We start from the raw sequence: 13899 nt of genomic DNA on the forward strand, positions 1-13899 counted from the left end.
CCGTATACGAAGGGAATAAGGGAGGAATAAGACGGGGGGGGGGGGGGGGCAGATAGAGGAGGAGAGAGAGGTAGGCTGCAAATGGCAGCTTCTGTGACACTTCAGTGAGGGAGCGAGGGAGGGGGGGGGGAGAAAGGAGAGTGTGATAGAAAGAGGGAGAGGGAGAGAGAGAGAGAGAGAGCGGTAGTCCGACGAGATCAGATTGCAAAGATTGATAGAGAGAGGTGTTCACTTAATAAGCAGTGAGGAACTCTTGGGCGATTTCATGGGAATCTGTGAAGGATTGTCGTCACGTCACAGAAGTTGACTTGAACAAATGAAGGATTTGACAGATATAAAAGTCAGCTTTTTTTTAAATAATTTGGGATAGTGAAAGTGGATTTTTTTTTTTTTTCTGATCCGATTCTCTGCCTTTCCGACCAAGCGAGGATGAAGAAATGTAAAGGGAGCCCATTCCTTCTGATGCCGAGGATGACGGGCTGGCTTATTCGGGAATCGGACTAAATCAAAAGACGGAAGAGCTCAGTTCAGAGATGCCTCAGTTTGGCTGAAACGGATGCTGCAAGAGAAGAGAGCGCCTTTTTAGTCCTGCATGCAGACTGGGAGAGGACAGGTAGAAATAAAGGTAAGATATCAACACAATTCGCAGACTAACCTGCAACCACTGACTATGATTTTTTTTTTTTTTTTTTTTTTGCTGGTTATAGATCATCTTACCAATTTAATTCGGTAAGATATAAATGTAATCCGAAAAAACTAGTTGCTACCATCAAGTCAGTATAGATTTGCTGCACTGATAATAGACTGTCAAATGTTATTGAGTGTTAGGCTTTGCTTGAGGCCTCACCTTTATATGCACGTTCCATTGTTCAACTAAATACATACAAAAAAAAAATATTTAGTGCAACTGTGAAAATAAGCATACAGTAATATAATATCTCTTTGACGTTATTGTCATTGTAAAAGCAGAATTTTAGCGATTGGAGGTGTACCTAATATTATGGCCAGTAAGTGTGTTATCCATTCCTAAATAAACAAAACTAATCCAAAATCCCCGACTTTACAAGCAGCAAATAGGTAAACAACAAATCCGCAGGTTCCCAGCCGAAGCATTTTAGTTACTCATCTCCCCGAGTGGACTATTTCGAGTGATTAAATGCAAAAACTTGTATAACACCCGAGAGAGCTGAGTGTGTTTGTGCGCGTATTCTTCTATCCCTGCATAAACAAAGCCTACAGAGACAGCGGCCCAAGCAAATGAATACCGAAATGCAGCACGGCGTGACAGCTTCATGACCTCGTCCTGCTTTTCATCTCTGCTTTGTTCGCGCTACTCACGTTTAGTGGCCGGAGTGGGTTTCGAGCCTGCAAAGAGGTCATTTTGATTGTCACGTTATGGGTGGGGGGGTGATTCATCTGATGGATGTGATTTAAAATGTCCAAATAAAAGAACTCGTTTGTGGGAATGATAAATAACCCTTTGACTGCCAGACGTTTTCAGAAAAGGGATGCCGTGGGTGCCAGCCGATTTTAAGCATTTTGACTGATCTTTCAAGGTCCATAGAAAATTATGTGTTTGGACTATGGAAACACACATACTGCCAAAACAAGATTGGACTCTCATCTTACATCAGAAAAAAAAAGTTTGTTTCTACCTTATTCCGTTTTTGAGTAATCAACAATAGAAAATGGTTAGTTTCACCTGTTTTGAAAAAAAAAACGTATTTTAACGTCTTTGGCACTCCATAGGATTTTACGAAACGTTATTTAACGTTTTTGGCAGTCAAAGAGATAAGGGAGAGTCAGGTGTGGAAATGGCAGAAGAGCTACAGGTGCAGCTTGCAAAAAAAACCAAAAAATTTAACAGCTGCTGCAATGACACTTCTCACTAGAACCCCTCTCAGGGGCCACCTGTGATGGAACCCCAGCGCAGAGGGGAGAAGTCAGACGTACCCTCAAATAGGAGTCTCACACATGCTAAATAGTTGCAGAAAGCTACACGTGGACGGCATATGTGCACGTTCAAGTGAGGTTGCTCTCTATAGGAAAATACCTGTAAGGTCACTTGAGAAGAGACGGACGGCGTGCTATAGGAAAATCCAATGACACCCGAACCCGGGCTCTTCCTTCAACAATGGCCGCCTTGGGGAGGTGTGGGCAGCCATCGTAGTGGCTCAGCTCAGTTTCCCCGCGTGCTCGCCTTCGCATCGAGTGCCCTCTCACCACTCCACTTCATTATCATCCTCCCAATCTACGCCATTGTTGTGCACATCCAATTATGCATTCTGTTCGTCCTAATCAGCGGTCTCAGCTCCCCTCCCGGACGCCCCTCTCAAGCCACCCCCCCCCCCCCCAAGAGAACAGGCGAGCCAGACTCGATGACACGCGCAGCCTCAATAATTTGACAAGTCCTCCCAAATGATTAAATGGTCCACTGTAGGAGGCTCGTTTGCACAGGTACATAAAAATGGGGATCTATCTATCTATCTATCTATCCCAGCAACATATATTGACAAGCAGTCAGAGGTGTCCAAACTTTTTCCTCCAAGGGCCACATACAGAAAAATCAAAGGATGGAGGCAAAGGAGAAAAAAAAATTAAAAAAATAAATAAAAGGATTCAAGGGCTTGTATAAGGAAAAAAAAGTATTACCAGATTTTGCGGTGGTCTAGACCAGCGGTTTCAACCTTTTTTCAGTGACGTACCCCCTGTGAATTATTTTTTATTTTTTTTTACCCCCTAACCAGTGCAAAGCATTTCTGATTGAAGAAAAAAAATATAATAAAACCGAGTCCTGTGCCGTCATTGTCTGATTTATTAAACTTTGGAACTCTATTTGTCTACTTGGTACTCTTGAACAATTTGGAACTACAAGGATATAACTACAATAAATAAATCATTTCATTATAAAGATAAAGATTTGTGCACATACAAATTATTATCAACATAAAGTCTTACCTTTTGGAATAATAGTAAAGCTCTGTGCTCAAAAAGAAATAACTACATTTTAAATAAAGTTTTCAAGTGATTGACAGGTGATTCTAGGTGGCATATGAAAAGTTGTGTGTTAAACCCATTCTAGTATGGGGGAGATGCTGAGTTTTTACTGAATATAAAATTCATTTTATGAACTTATATATTTGTTTTAGAAATACTTAAATATACTTTTAAAAATATATTTGAAAAACTCACACACCCCCTAGAGGGCCTTCACGTACCCCCATTTGAGAACCACTGGTCTAGACCCTGAAACCACCGGAAAATATTAGCCCCTGCACTGAACGCTGCTGAATCCCAGCTCTACATTCAGAACCAAAACAGGAGCAATACTGTCTTAAGACGGCCATTTTAAAAGCAGTTACTTGAGAATCATTCGTGTGATCTTTTCACAGAGCAGAAAGTGGAGGAAAACATTTTTTTGGGGGGGGGGGGTGTAAATATTAACTCTTTGACTGCCAAAAAACGTTTAATAACGTTTAGTAAAATCCTATGGAGGAGTGCCAAAGACGTTAAAAGACGTTTGTTTCAAAACAGAGGTGAAACTAACCATTTTCTATTGTTGATTACTGAAAAACGGAATAAGGTAGAAACAAACTTTTTTTCTGATGAAAGATGAGAGTCCAATCTTTCATTTGGTAGTATGTGTGTTTCCATAGTCCAAACACATCATTTTCTGTGGACCTTGAAAGATCAGTCAAAAGATCAGTCAAAATGCTTAAATCGGGCTGGCCACCCACGGCATCCCTTTTCTGAAAACGTCTGGCAGTCAAAGAGTTAATCATCTATTCACCACTGGATTATAAAGAGAAATGTTACTAGTTAAGTTGAAAACAATTCATTTGCATATTTAGAAAAGCTCTACATCTACATAAAACAAATTTATAGGTCAAGTCAAGTCATCTTTATTAGCAGCAAATGTCATTTTTAGGGTATGCCGCGGGCCGCTTAAAATTGGACGGTGGGCTACAAATGGCCCCCGAGCCTTAGTTTGGACACCTTTGAGTTAAGTAATAGCTATAATTGATATATTATGTAGCAGTGTCCCTATATCAAACATTCGTATCTTATCTTGTAACTTCTAGCACGACATCCACTCCGATAGTGAAGCACTCACAAAATTGCCGCCATGCAGGCGGTTTGTACGTCAGTCGAGATGAGAGAAGTACTTATCTGATGACTTCAAGGACTCCTGCAGGGTTTTTACTTTCATTCCACCAACACACTGGACAACCCGACACTGCGTGGCTATGACAGATTGTTCACAGTGCGGAGGTCAAGCGTTAAGATGTCTCAGGCCAAGTTCAGTTTCAGCTAAAGAATTCTGGGGACACATTCGGCAATAAGACGTTTTCAGAAACGGGTTGTCGCCAGTGCCAGCCGATTTTTAAGCATTTTGACTGATCTTTCAAGGTCCATAGAAAATTATGTGTTTGGACTATGGAAACACACATACTGCCAAAACAAGATTGGACTCTCATCGTCCATCAGGAAAAAAAAGTTTGTTTCTACCTTATTCCGTTTTTGAGTAATCAACAATAGAAAATGGTTAGTTTCACCTGTTTTGAAAAAAAAACGTCTTTTAACGTCTTTGGCACTCCTCCATAGGATTTTACGAAACGTTATTTAACGTTTTTGGCAGTCAAAGAGTTAAGTGTTTGGACTATGGAAACACACATACTGCCAAATGAAACATTGGACTCTCATCTTTCATCAGAAAAAAAAGTTTGTTTCTACCTTATTCCGTTCTTCAGTAATCAACAATAGAAAATGGTTAGTTTCACCACTGTTTTGAAACAAACGTCTTTTAACGTCTTTGGCACTCCTCCATAGGATTTTACTAAACGTTATTTAACGTTTTTGGCAGTCAAAGAGTTAAATTCATTTTTTTCCCCAACACTACCTGATACTCGAAGAAGTACGACCCCCTCTTGAGACACTGCGAATGAGATCATACGGCTTCCGGATTCAGGCAACTTTGGCCCGAGGCCAAGCGGCCCGGCCATGTGGGATTTGGGAGCGCACATGAGCGATCCGTCAAGTCTTCCGGGCCCAAATCAAGCAGGCAGACGCAGAGCGGCTGCGGCCGGGCGATAAAAGCCGTCCGTGCCCAGAGGGGTCCACAGGCCGCTCCTTCATGGGGTAGGAGCCCTTGAACCTGCGGACTCCAAATCCAGCATGATGTCCAGGTTACTTGCTATCATTCCAACACATAGTGAAGGATGTGCTTCTGCCTGGTATGACTTTTAACTCTTTGACTGCCAGACGTTTTCAGAAAAGGGATGCCGTGGGTGCCAGCCGATTTTAAGCATTTTGACTGATCTTTCAAGGTCCATAGAAAATTATGTGTTTGGACTATGGAAACACACATACTACCAAAAAAAGATTGGACTCTCATCTTTCATCAGAAAAAAAAAGTTTGTTTCTACCTTATTCCGTTTTTCAGTAATCCACAATAGAAAATGGTTAGTTTCACCTCTGTTTTGAAACAAACGTCTTTTAACGTCTTTGGCACTCCTCCATAGGATTTTGCTAAACGTTATTTAACGTTTTTGGCAGTCAAAGAGTTAATAACTAAACTCCAAGTATATAATTACAAGAAGTATGCCATCCGGGTCATGGAACAAAAGCAGCATTGGGAAGCTGATATAAATGTAATGCATGCTCCCAAAATGATTAATACGATACACAATGGGGTCAAACAGAGTCCCATTCCCAACATCCCAGCATGCAGCATCTGGTACTGCGTGTCCATGGAATAAGTGGCACACATCGAGGCCCACTGGGAGTTAGCGTAAGTGTGCACAGACGCACAACATCCCCGACTCCCGGACAAAAAAAGTATTCTGCTGAAAGGACAATAGACATTTTGGGCCACAAAAGAACAGAGGGAGGCTTTTCTGTTGGATTTGTCACATCTGCACGGCATGCAGCTGATGCACTATAAATACAAGCAAGACAAAGTGAAAACAGTTTATAGACTTCGCGTTCCCTTTTGGCGGAAGAAATGACAGCCTGTCATTTTAGGGTGACAAACCGTGACATCAATGCTGGTTGTCATATTCGCTAGCATTTGGAGGAAGACAACTTGAAGCTCACCTCCACTGCCAACGACTTTAATTTTCTAAATGAAATTATTAGGGGTGTCGGGGCGACTTAAAATTTGTAATCGTAATTATTCTAATCGTAATCTATCGGTTGCAAATGTACAATAAAATATGTGTATTTTCTATGTTTTCATTTAATGATATCGACTAGGAACGGTTCATGGAGAATTGCCACTTTTCTGTTGACGATGGAATGGGTTGAAAACAAACACGGTTGTGGTCAGCTTGTCTACACACCCTGCAGGGGGTAACAAATCAGAGCAGGGTGAAGCTGAACTAGCGAACGAAAATGAGGCTATGTCAGCAAAACCCAACCCAAAACCTCTTAACTCTTTGACTGCCAGACGTTTTCAGAAAAGGGATGCCGTGGGTGCCAGCCGATTTAAGCATTTTGACTGATCTTTTGACTGATCTTTCAAGGTCCACAGAAAATGTTGTGTTTGGACTATGGAAACACACATACTACCAAATGAAAGATTGGACTCTCATCTTTCATCAGAAAAAAAAGTTTGTTTCTACCTTATTCCGTTTTTGAGTAATCAACAATAGAAAATGGTTAGTTTCACCTCTGTTTTGAAACAAACGTCTTTTAACGTCTTTGGCACTCCTCCATAGGATTTTACTAAACGTTATTAAACGTTTTTTGGCAGTCAAAGAGTTAATATTTACACCCCCCCCCCCCCCAAAAAAAAAATGGTTTCCTCCACTTTCTGCTCTGTGAAAAGATCACACGAATGATTCTCAAGTAACTGCTTTTAAAATGGCCGTCTTAAGACAGTATTGCTCCTGTTTTGGTTCTGAATGTAGAGCTGGGATTCAGCAGCGTTCAGTGCAGGGGCTAATATTTTCCGGTGGGTTTCAGGGTTCTAGACCAGTGGTTCTCAAATGGGGGTACAAGAAGGCCCTCTAGGGGGTATGTGAGTTTTTCAAATATATTTTTAAAAGTATATTTAAGTATTTCTAAAACAAATATAAGCTCTCATCTTTCATCAGAAAAAAAAGTTTGTTTCTACCTTATTCCGTTTTTGAGTAATCAACAATAGAAAATGGTTAGTTTCACCTCTGTTTTGAAACAAACGTCTTTTAACGTCTTTGGCACTCCTCCATAGGATTTTACTAAACGTTATTTAACGTTTTTGGCAGTCAAAGAGTTAAAGCTTTAACTCATTTACTGATTTTTTTTACGTCAATAGCCGTCAATGGCACTGAATGAGTGACAAGATAAGAATTGCCTAATAGCTTTTTTAGCTTTTCCAATGACGCATTTTCACCAGACTGACAATATCGTCCTTCTCCTTATAGGGACCGGATTCCAGCAAAAGGATCCCTCCCAGCTTCCTGCCTATGGCCTACTGAAATGCAACTTCCCAAGTGACCACGCTGTGAGGGGTCTCGATCACACGCTGGGGACTCCATGGCCAGGCTTTCCGCCCTGACCCCGCAGCCGCAGGTGGCAGGAGCATGAGCGCGGGAAGGCTCAACCGCTACAGCATCGTGTCATCCGAAGAAGAGGGCCTCCATCTCACTACCATGCATGGCATGAACGGTTTTGGCAATGGCAAGATCCACACGCGCCGCAAGTGTCGCAACCGCTTTGTCAAAAAGAACGGCCAGTGCAATGTGCAGTTTGCCAACATGGACGAAAAGTCGCAGCGGTACATGGCGGACATATTCACCACCTGCGTGGATATCCGCTGGCGGTGGATGCTGGTGGTCTTCACTCTGGTGTTTGTCCTTTCTTGGCTGGCTTTCGGCCTGGCCTTCTGGGTCATCGCCTTGCTGCACGGGGATCTGGATAATCCCGCCGGAGATGACAACTTCACCCCGTGCGTCCTCCAGGTCAACGGCTTTGTGGCCGCCTTCCTCTTCTCCATCGAAACGCAGTCGACGATAGGCTACGGCTACCGTTGCGTCACGGAGGAGTGTCCGGTGGCGGTCTTCATGGTGGTGTTCCAGTCTATAGTGGGCTGCATCATCGACTGCTTCATGATCGGCGCCATCATGGCTAAGATGGCGCGGCCCAAGAAGCGAGCGCAAACGCTGCTGTTTAGCCACAACGCTGTCATCGCCATGCGGGACGGGAAACTGTGTCTCATGTGGCGGGTGGGAAACCTTCGCAAGAGCCACATCGTGGAGGCCCATGTCAGGGCGCAGCTCATCAAGCCTCGGATCACCGACGAAGGAGAGTATATTCCTCTGGACCAAATAGACATCAATGTGGGCTTTGACAAAGGCCTGGACAGGATTTTTTTGGTTTCCCCCATAACTATTCTCCATGAGATCGATGTGGAGAGCCCTCTTTTCGGAATCAGCAAGCAGGACCTGGAGACTTCCGACTTTGAGATCGTCGTGATCTTGGAGGGGATGGTGGAGGCGACGGCCATGACCACCCAGGCGCGGAGTTCCTACTTAGCCTCGGAGATCCTTTGGGGACACAGGTTCGAGCCGGTCTTGTTTGAGGTGAAGAACCTTTACAGGGTGGATTACGCCCACTTTCACAAAACCTATGAGGTGCCGTCCACCCCCCGATGCAGTGCCAAGGACATGTTGGAGAACAAATTTCTCGTCCCGACGTCAAACTCCTTCTGCTATGAAAATGAGCTGGCTTTCCTCAACCGTGAGGAGGAGGAGGAGGACGAGGAGGACGACGTCGGCGGCGGGAATATAGCACTGGCGAACCTCAGTCCGGACCGGACCAGCCGACATGAGTTTGAACGCTTACAGGCCACCAGGACTCTGGATCAAAGGTCATATCGAAGAGAGTCAGAAATATGACACCTTCTTATAAGTCCAGGACGACTGTAAAAAAATGCAGAACAACGCAACGTGCCATAGGAAATCACTGACTATTGTGCTCGATTGAGAGAAAAGGGGACAATGAGTTGAATGTGGCAAACTAAGAGTATGCAGCTTAGACAATTGTGGTAAGGAATGTCTACAATCAAGGAAAAGTCTAGAGAAAGACCTTCTTCCTTCATGGAAACTTGAATCTTTATTCACTGGTCACTTTTGAGTGTGTTGACTAATACTAATGAGCTATAACAAATTGACATCACTGAATTGAAGGTGTAAATACATTTCTTAGTTATGGTCTAGTTTGTGTGCTGTCTCGGTTTCTAAACGGACCTATTTTAAAAGTAGAATGCGCTCCATCGACTTTTTTTTTTTTTTTTTTTTTTAGCACAATGTTCTTATTGCTCGCATAATTTGCTAGGCATAAGTTCAGTGGCACATTGAAAATGTGTGCGCTGCTGCATTGAGATGCAACGAGCCATAAATAAAACACCCTGATCACAAGCCACTGAGAACATCGCTATTCCAAGTTGTGATCTGACCAGCGTCACGTGAGAAGGCAACATTATTTGCACTGTAAAAGCATACAAAATAAAAATAATTAATTACACGACTCAAATGCAATATGCAATGCTACCACTGGGGGATGTCTTTCAACACATCCCAATTAGCACCTTAAAATGTAATTTGTAATTTCACTTTGAGCATAACACGATGTGCTAAACAAAATTCAAACGTGTTTTAAGACTTTTTTTTATTGAAGTTTGACAATAACGAACTAACAAAAAACTTTTTTTTTCATTATTTGCACCTCAAAAATTAATCTATGCATATTTTTCACAATGTCAGAAGATATAATTCAAAAAAATGTTTTAATATGATCTCATTATGGTTTGATCAAAAATATGTAATTATACAAATATATCTCACACATATCATGACATATTAATTAAATAACAATATTTCCATACTTAATACAGTATGAACAAGACTAATAAAATAATAATAATTGTTGGTCTTCCCATATATACAAAACAGCATTTTATCAATATGCTAGCACAGAAAATGTATTGGACCAAAGCTTGGGTAGAAGCAATAAACTTTGAAGCACATCTTTGAATTTGTTTTCACGCTGCTTCTTTTGAAAATATTGAATATTAAAAAATACATTATTTTGGATGACTCTATAACAGCATACCAACAATGTTGGCATTTCTAAATAAATCCATACAGGTTGAGAGACCGTTTAGATACTTCCGTGAGAAAAATATTGTCCCATCACAACGGAAGGGAAAGAAAATGTACTTGGCATTAGAAACTAGCTATCAAGAGTTCATATGTTATGCTAGACTTATATTTCAGCGTATGGCAATAAGAAGAAGTATTTTATTGAGATTATATTTGATATACGTATGGAATTGAATGCTCAGGAAAGGACCATGAAAAATGTGTCACGTTGGTCAGAATGTTTGCATTTGTATTTCTTGTCGCATTGAACCCCTCACATTTACTTGGATTATTTTACATTTATTGGTCAAGTGATGGTTTTCTTTTGAAATTTTATTTCTAGACATAAAGTGTGATACAAAGAGCATTTTTTTGTCAGACAACAAGTGCTCATTGCCTTCTGGGAAGGATTTGCTGATGTTTCTCCACACCCGATCACACTTATTTAGTGGTTTTAAAATAAGGTGACGTGTCACAAAAAGTTCTTATCGCATCGCTTCAAAAAAATATTATCCCAATTTTTTTTCGGTCAGATGTTGTCCACCTGAGCTCTTAAAAAGTGTGTCCCAAAATAATACGATGAAAAATGTATCGTGTAATCGCATAGTAACATTATAGAATTAGCTGAATATAGCAGCTTATTTTTTTATACAAAATTCTTTTTGATAAAATACAGTGATCCATATTTAGGTTATCGTCAGAATTCAACAATGAATCACTATTGTGAGGCAGAAATGTGGAATCTATGTCTTTTGTTATTTTTCTTTTGACAGTTTAATTTCGATTTAGCACATTTTAAAGCGGTATTTCTCTTAAAGGGATGATTGGAAAATAACTTTGACCTCTGTAGAAGTCTTCCTACGCCCAGGAAATTCTGGGTTTTTAATTTTCATTCAGTCACATTCATATTTAAAATAAAGTGGGGGGGGGGGGGAAAAAACGGTTTGCTGTTTGTGTGTTTCTTTTCTTGAATGCGAGATCCAACTTCTAATCAATGGTAGAAGTGGTTGTTAAGGTAACACATCACCATGAAGGGTGCTTTAAGATGAGAACAACATTCATGTCACCACAGCCAAATGATTCCGTGGTCTTGGGCCAATTATTCAAGAAGGTTCATCAATTAATCACGATGACACACAAGCAACCCGAGGGGGCCACGGGCCTTTTTAGCCAAAGCGGAACATGACAAGTTGATTTGATCAATCAATCAATGGGTTGGTCACATCTGTTTTTTTTTGTTTTTTTTAATTTTAACATCAAATTCTGTTACGGCAGTCCGACATATGATGAATACGTGGTCAAGTATTTCTCTGCAGGTGAGATCAGAAGCAACAGTAATTCTTACCGCGTTATTTATTCATGATAAATAATCCCAAACTATTTGCATGGGATCAGTTGTTGTTAAATGATTCAGGTTGTGGTGATGAAGTTGCCCACGCACAGCCAGCGGCAGATGCAGGATTATCGTGCTGGCCACTGGCTGCGCTCAGATCAGGTCTCGGGATGGAAACGCAAACGGGAGCACACCAGGCCACGTTGAAGCCGCATGCCAAGTTTCATTATGCAACACTTTAGGACCGCGACGAGTGAAGCTTCTTTCTGGATTAAAGGCGTTAATGAGCACAAACTATACGATGGCGTAACAGATTTGCAGAGGGAAAACTCAACTTTGAAAGTGAGCTGACTTTTTAATAGCCGCTGCGTGATATGATAGCGGCGTCGCATCACAGTAGGATTAGACGCCGAGAGGTTCCGGACAATCAAGGGCATGTTGAGATAAACTACCCAGAAACTGAGATCCAGATGGATAACAGAGAATGCTATTTCTTGTTCTACCAGGGGTTTTCACAGATGTTAGGAAAATTTGAAATGCATGAAATGGGGGCGAACGTCCACGATTTGAGGCTAAGATTAGAGGTTAAAATTTTGCATCAACCTTTTTTAACCGAATTATTTGAGTTCGCCGATGAATCATTTCATCAATATATACATATTTAATATTCAAACATGTCTGTTACTGCACAGTGACTTTACTAACAGCTTGTAGTTACCAGATAAGCTAACCGTTAGCCTAGCTTATTGTATTTCTCCTAACACCACTATTTCTTCTTGTTTTATTTTTGGGCAATCTGGAGGCCTTGTGGCATTATGCTGCCTCTCACAGGTCAGCCTTGGTACTACGCCAGACTTCTTGTTTGGCGGAGGCTACTTGCAATTGTTGAAGGAGATATTGCCCATGTGTGAGGTGCTAAATGTGAGACGTTTTCAGTGCATGGCATACGGATATGAATTTTACATATCATTTGATTTTAATTATGCAATAGTAAAGTTTGGAACCAGAATCTCATGGGAATGTCCCTCCTGCGGTTCCCAGAGAACAGCCAGCTGTGTCCTGCCCACACAGACATGCACACACCTCTAATACTATTTTAAAAAAAAAACAATACCTAACAAAGCTGGAGTCAGGTTTAAAGAATATATATATATTGGAAATATGGTTAATAAACTTTAAATACAGCCAACGTAATGGATTTGATCATGCAATATCATTTACACTAAAAGATAGAAAGCGTACATATTTTGTATTATCATTACGGTACAAATAGAAACAGGATTAAAATGACATAAAATAACTTTGCTACTTACTGAATGGATCTTGGAATTAAAAATTGGGCTTTGCTTATTTTCAGCGTGTAAACCCAAAGTGTCGCTTTGAAATGAGGAGTCTGATAACGTCAAACTCCGGTGTAAATTTCAGCATGTATCATCAGCCACATCTACTTCCTTGTATCCAACCAATCAGCTCTTTGCCTTTCTATTTATCTGAGTCTTATTGCCCTTATTGTTTGATGAGTATTAATCCTGGAAGCAGGAAATATCCCTTGCGCATCTTAGAAAGTATACAAATCATAAAAAGGATATACACAGAGTAATTAATCACATGTTTTACTGAGGTTCATGTGCAGTTAAGATGATGAATAAACTGACGAAATGCCCGCATGAATGACCAAATTGTCAGCCGAACCTCACGTGAAGTGAATGCGACCTGATTTGCCTATAAGAGCACTTGAAGGAAGTGGTTGGTCCAACACTATTTATGAGCCTCTTTGCTCAGGCAGGTGTCTCTATTGTGTCCATATTGATTCATGAAGTGACATGAATGGACAACCTGAGGGGGCCCACTCTCATTTCCGGATTCCTAACCATAGATAATTACCTTTGCCCAAAGGCCCCCAGGTAGGTGGGATACTTGCTAAATATAAATGGATATAAATGGTCTCAAAGTAAAGTGAAGTTGAATGCGGAAAACCCTAAACGGCTGGAAAATAAATATAGATAAACAAAAGTAATGAGCCGCTGTTTGGATTTCGTTCCTCCTCATCGGGGCCAAATATACAGATTGATGCTCACAATTGAGTCTCTCTCAAGGGTTTGTTTATTTGATTGCAACCCATTGTGTGCTTTGCTTTAAAAGGCAGCAGTGCATCTTGTGCTGCGGGGCTCGAACCACCAGTAAAATAAACACGACTCAAGAAACATACAGCCCTTTAGAATTACAGTACCCGGATTTCTTCATATATCGGCCGTGAATTTTTCCCCTTTCATTAAGTTACAGCAATAGACCGTTATTAAAATCAATGGCTCACATGCTTTTTTTCTTGCAACTGTAAACACATTCAAATCATTTCTGGTTAATTCTTTTGGTGCTGTGAACCCAATAACATGTATTTTATTTGTGCTGACGTATGTTTCAATCAACAAAAGTGCATCTTTC

The 13899-nt window shown here is 41.0% G+C and overlaps 1 protein-coding gene across 1 annotated transcript; it reads left to right on the forward strand.

The window, feature by feature from the left end:
• Positions 1–201: 201 nt before the first annotated feature.
• On the forward strand, positions 202–10628 carry kcnj12a (potassium inwardly rectifying channel subfamily J member 12a). Its single transcript, XM_077550955.1, has 2 exons — positions 202–625; positions 7407–10628. The coding sequence occupies exon 2, from the start codon at positions 7566–7568 to the stop codon at positions 8877–8879; it is 1314 nt and encodes a 437-aa protein (XP_077407081.1). The 5' UTR covers positions 202–625; positions 7407–7565; the 3' UTR covers positions 8880–10628.
• Positions 10629–13899: the final 3271 nt, after the last annotated feature.

Source organism: Vanacampus margaritifer, chromosome 18, assembly GCF_051991255.1.
Source record: "Vanacampus margaritifer isolate UIUO_Vmar chromosome 18, RoL_Vmar_1.0, whole genome shotgun sequence".
NCBI lineage: Eukaryota > Metazoa > Chordata > Actinopteri > Syngnathiformes > Syngnathidae > Vanacampus > Vanacampus margaritifer.

What these genes read in the sequence shown, in the direction of transcription:
- kcnj12a (XM_077550955.1), top strand. Translation starts at nt 7,566, where the DNA reads ATGAGCGCGGGAAGGCTCAACCGCTACAGCATCGTGTCATCCGAAGAA.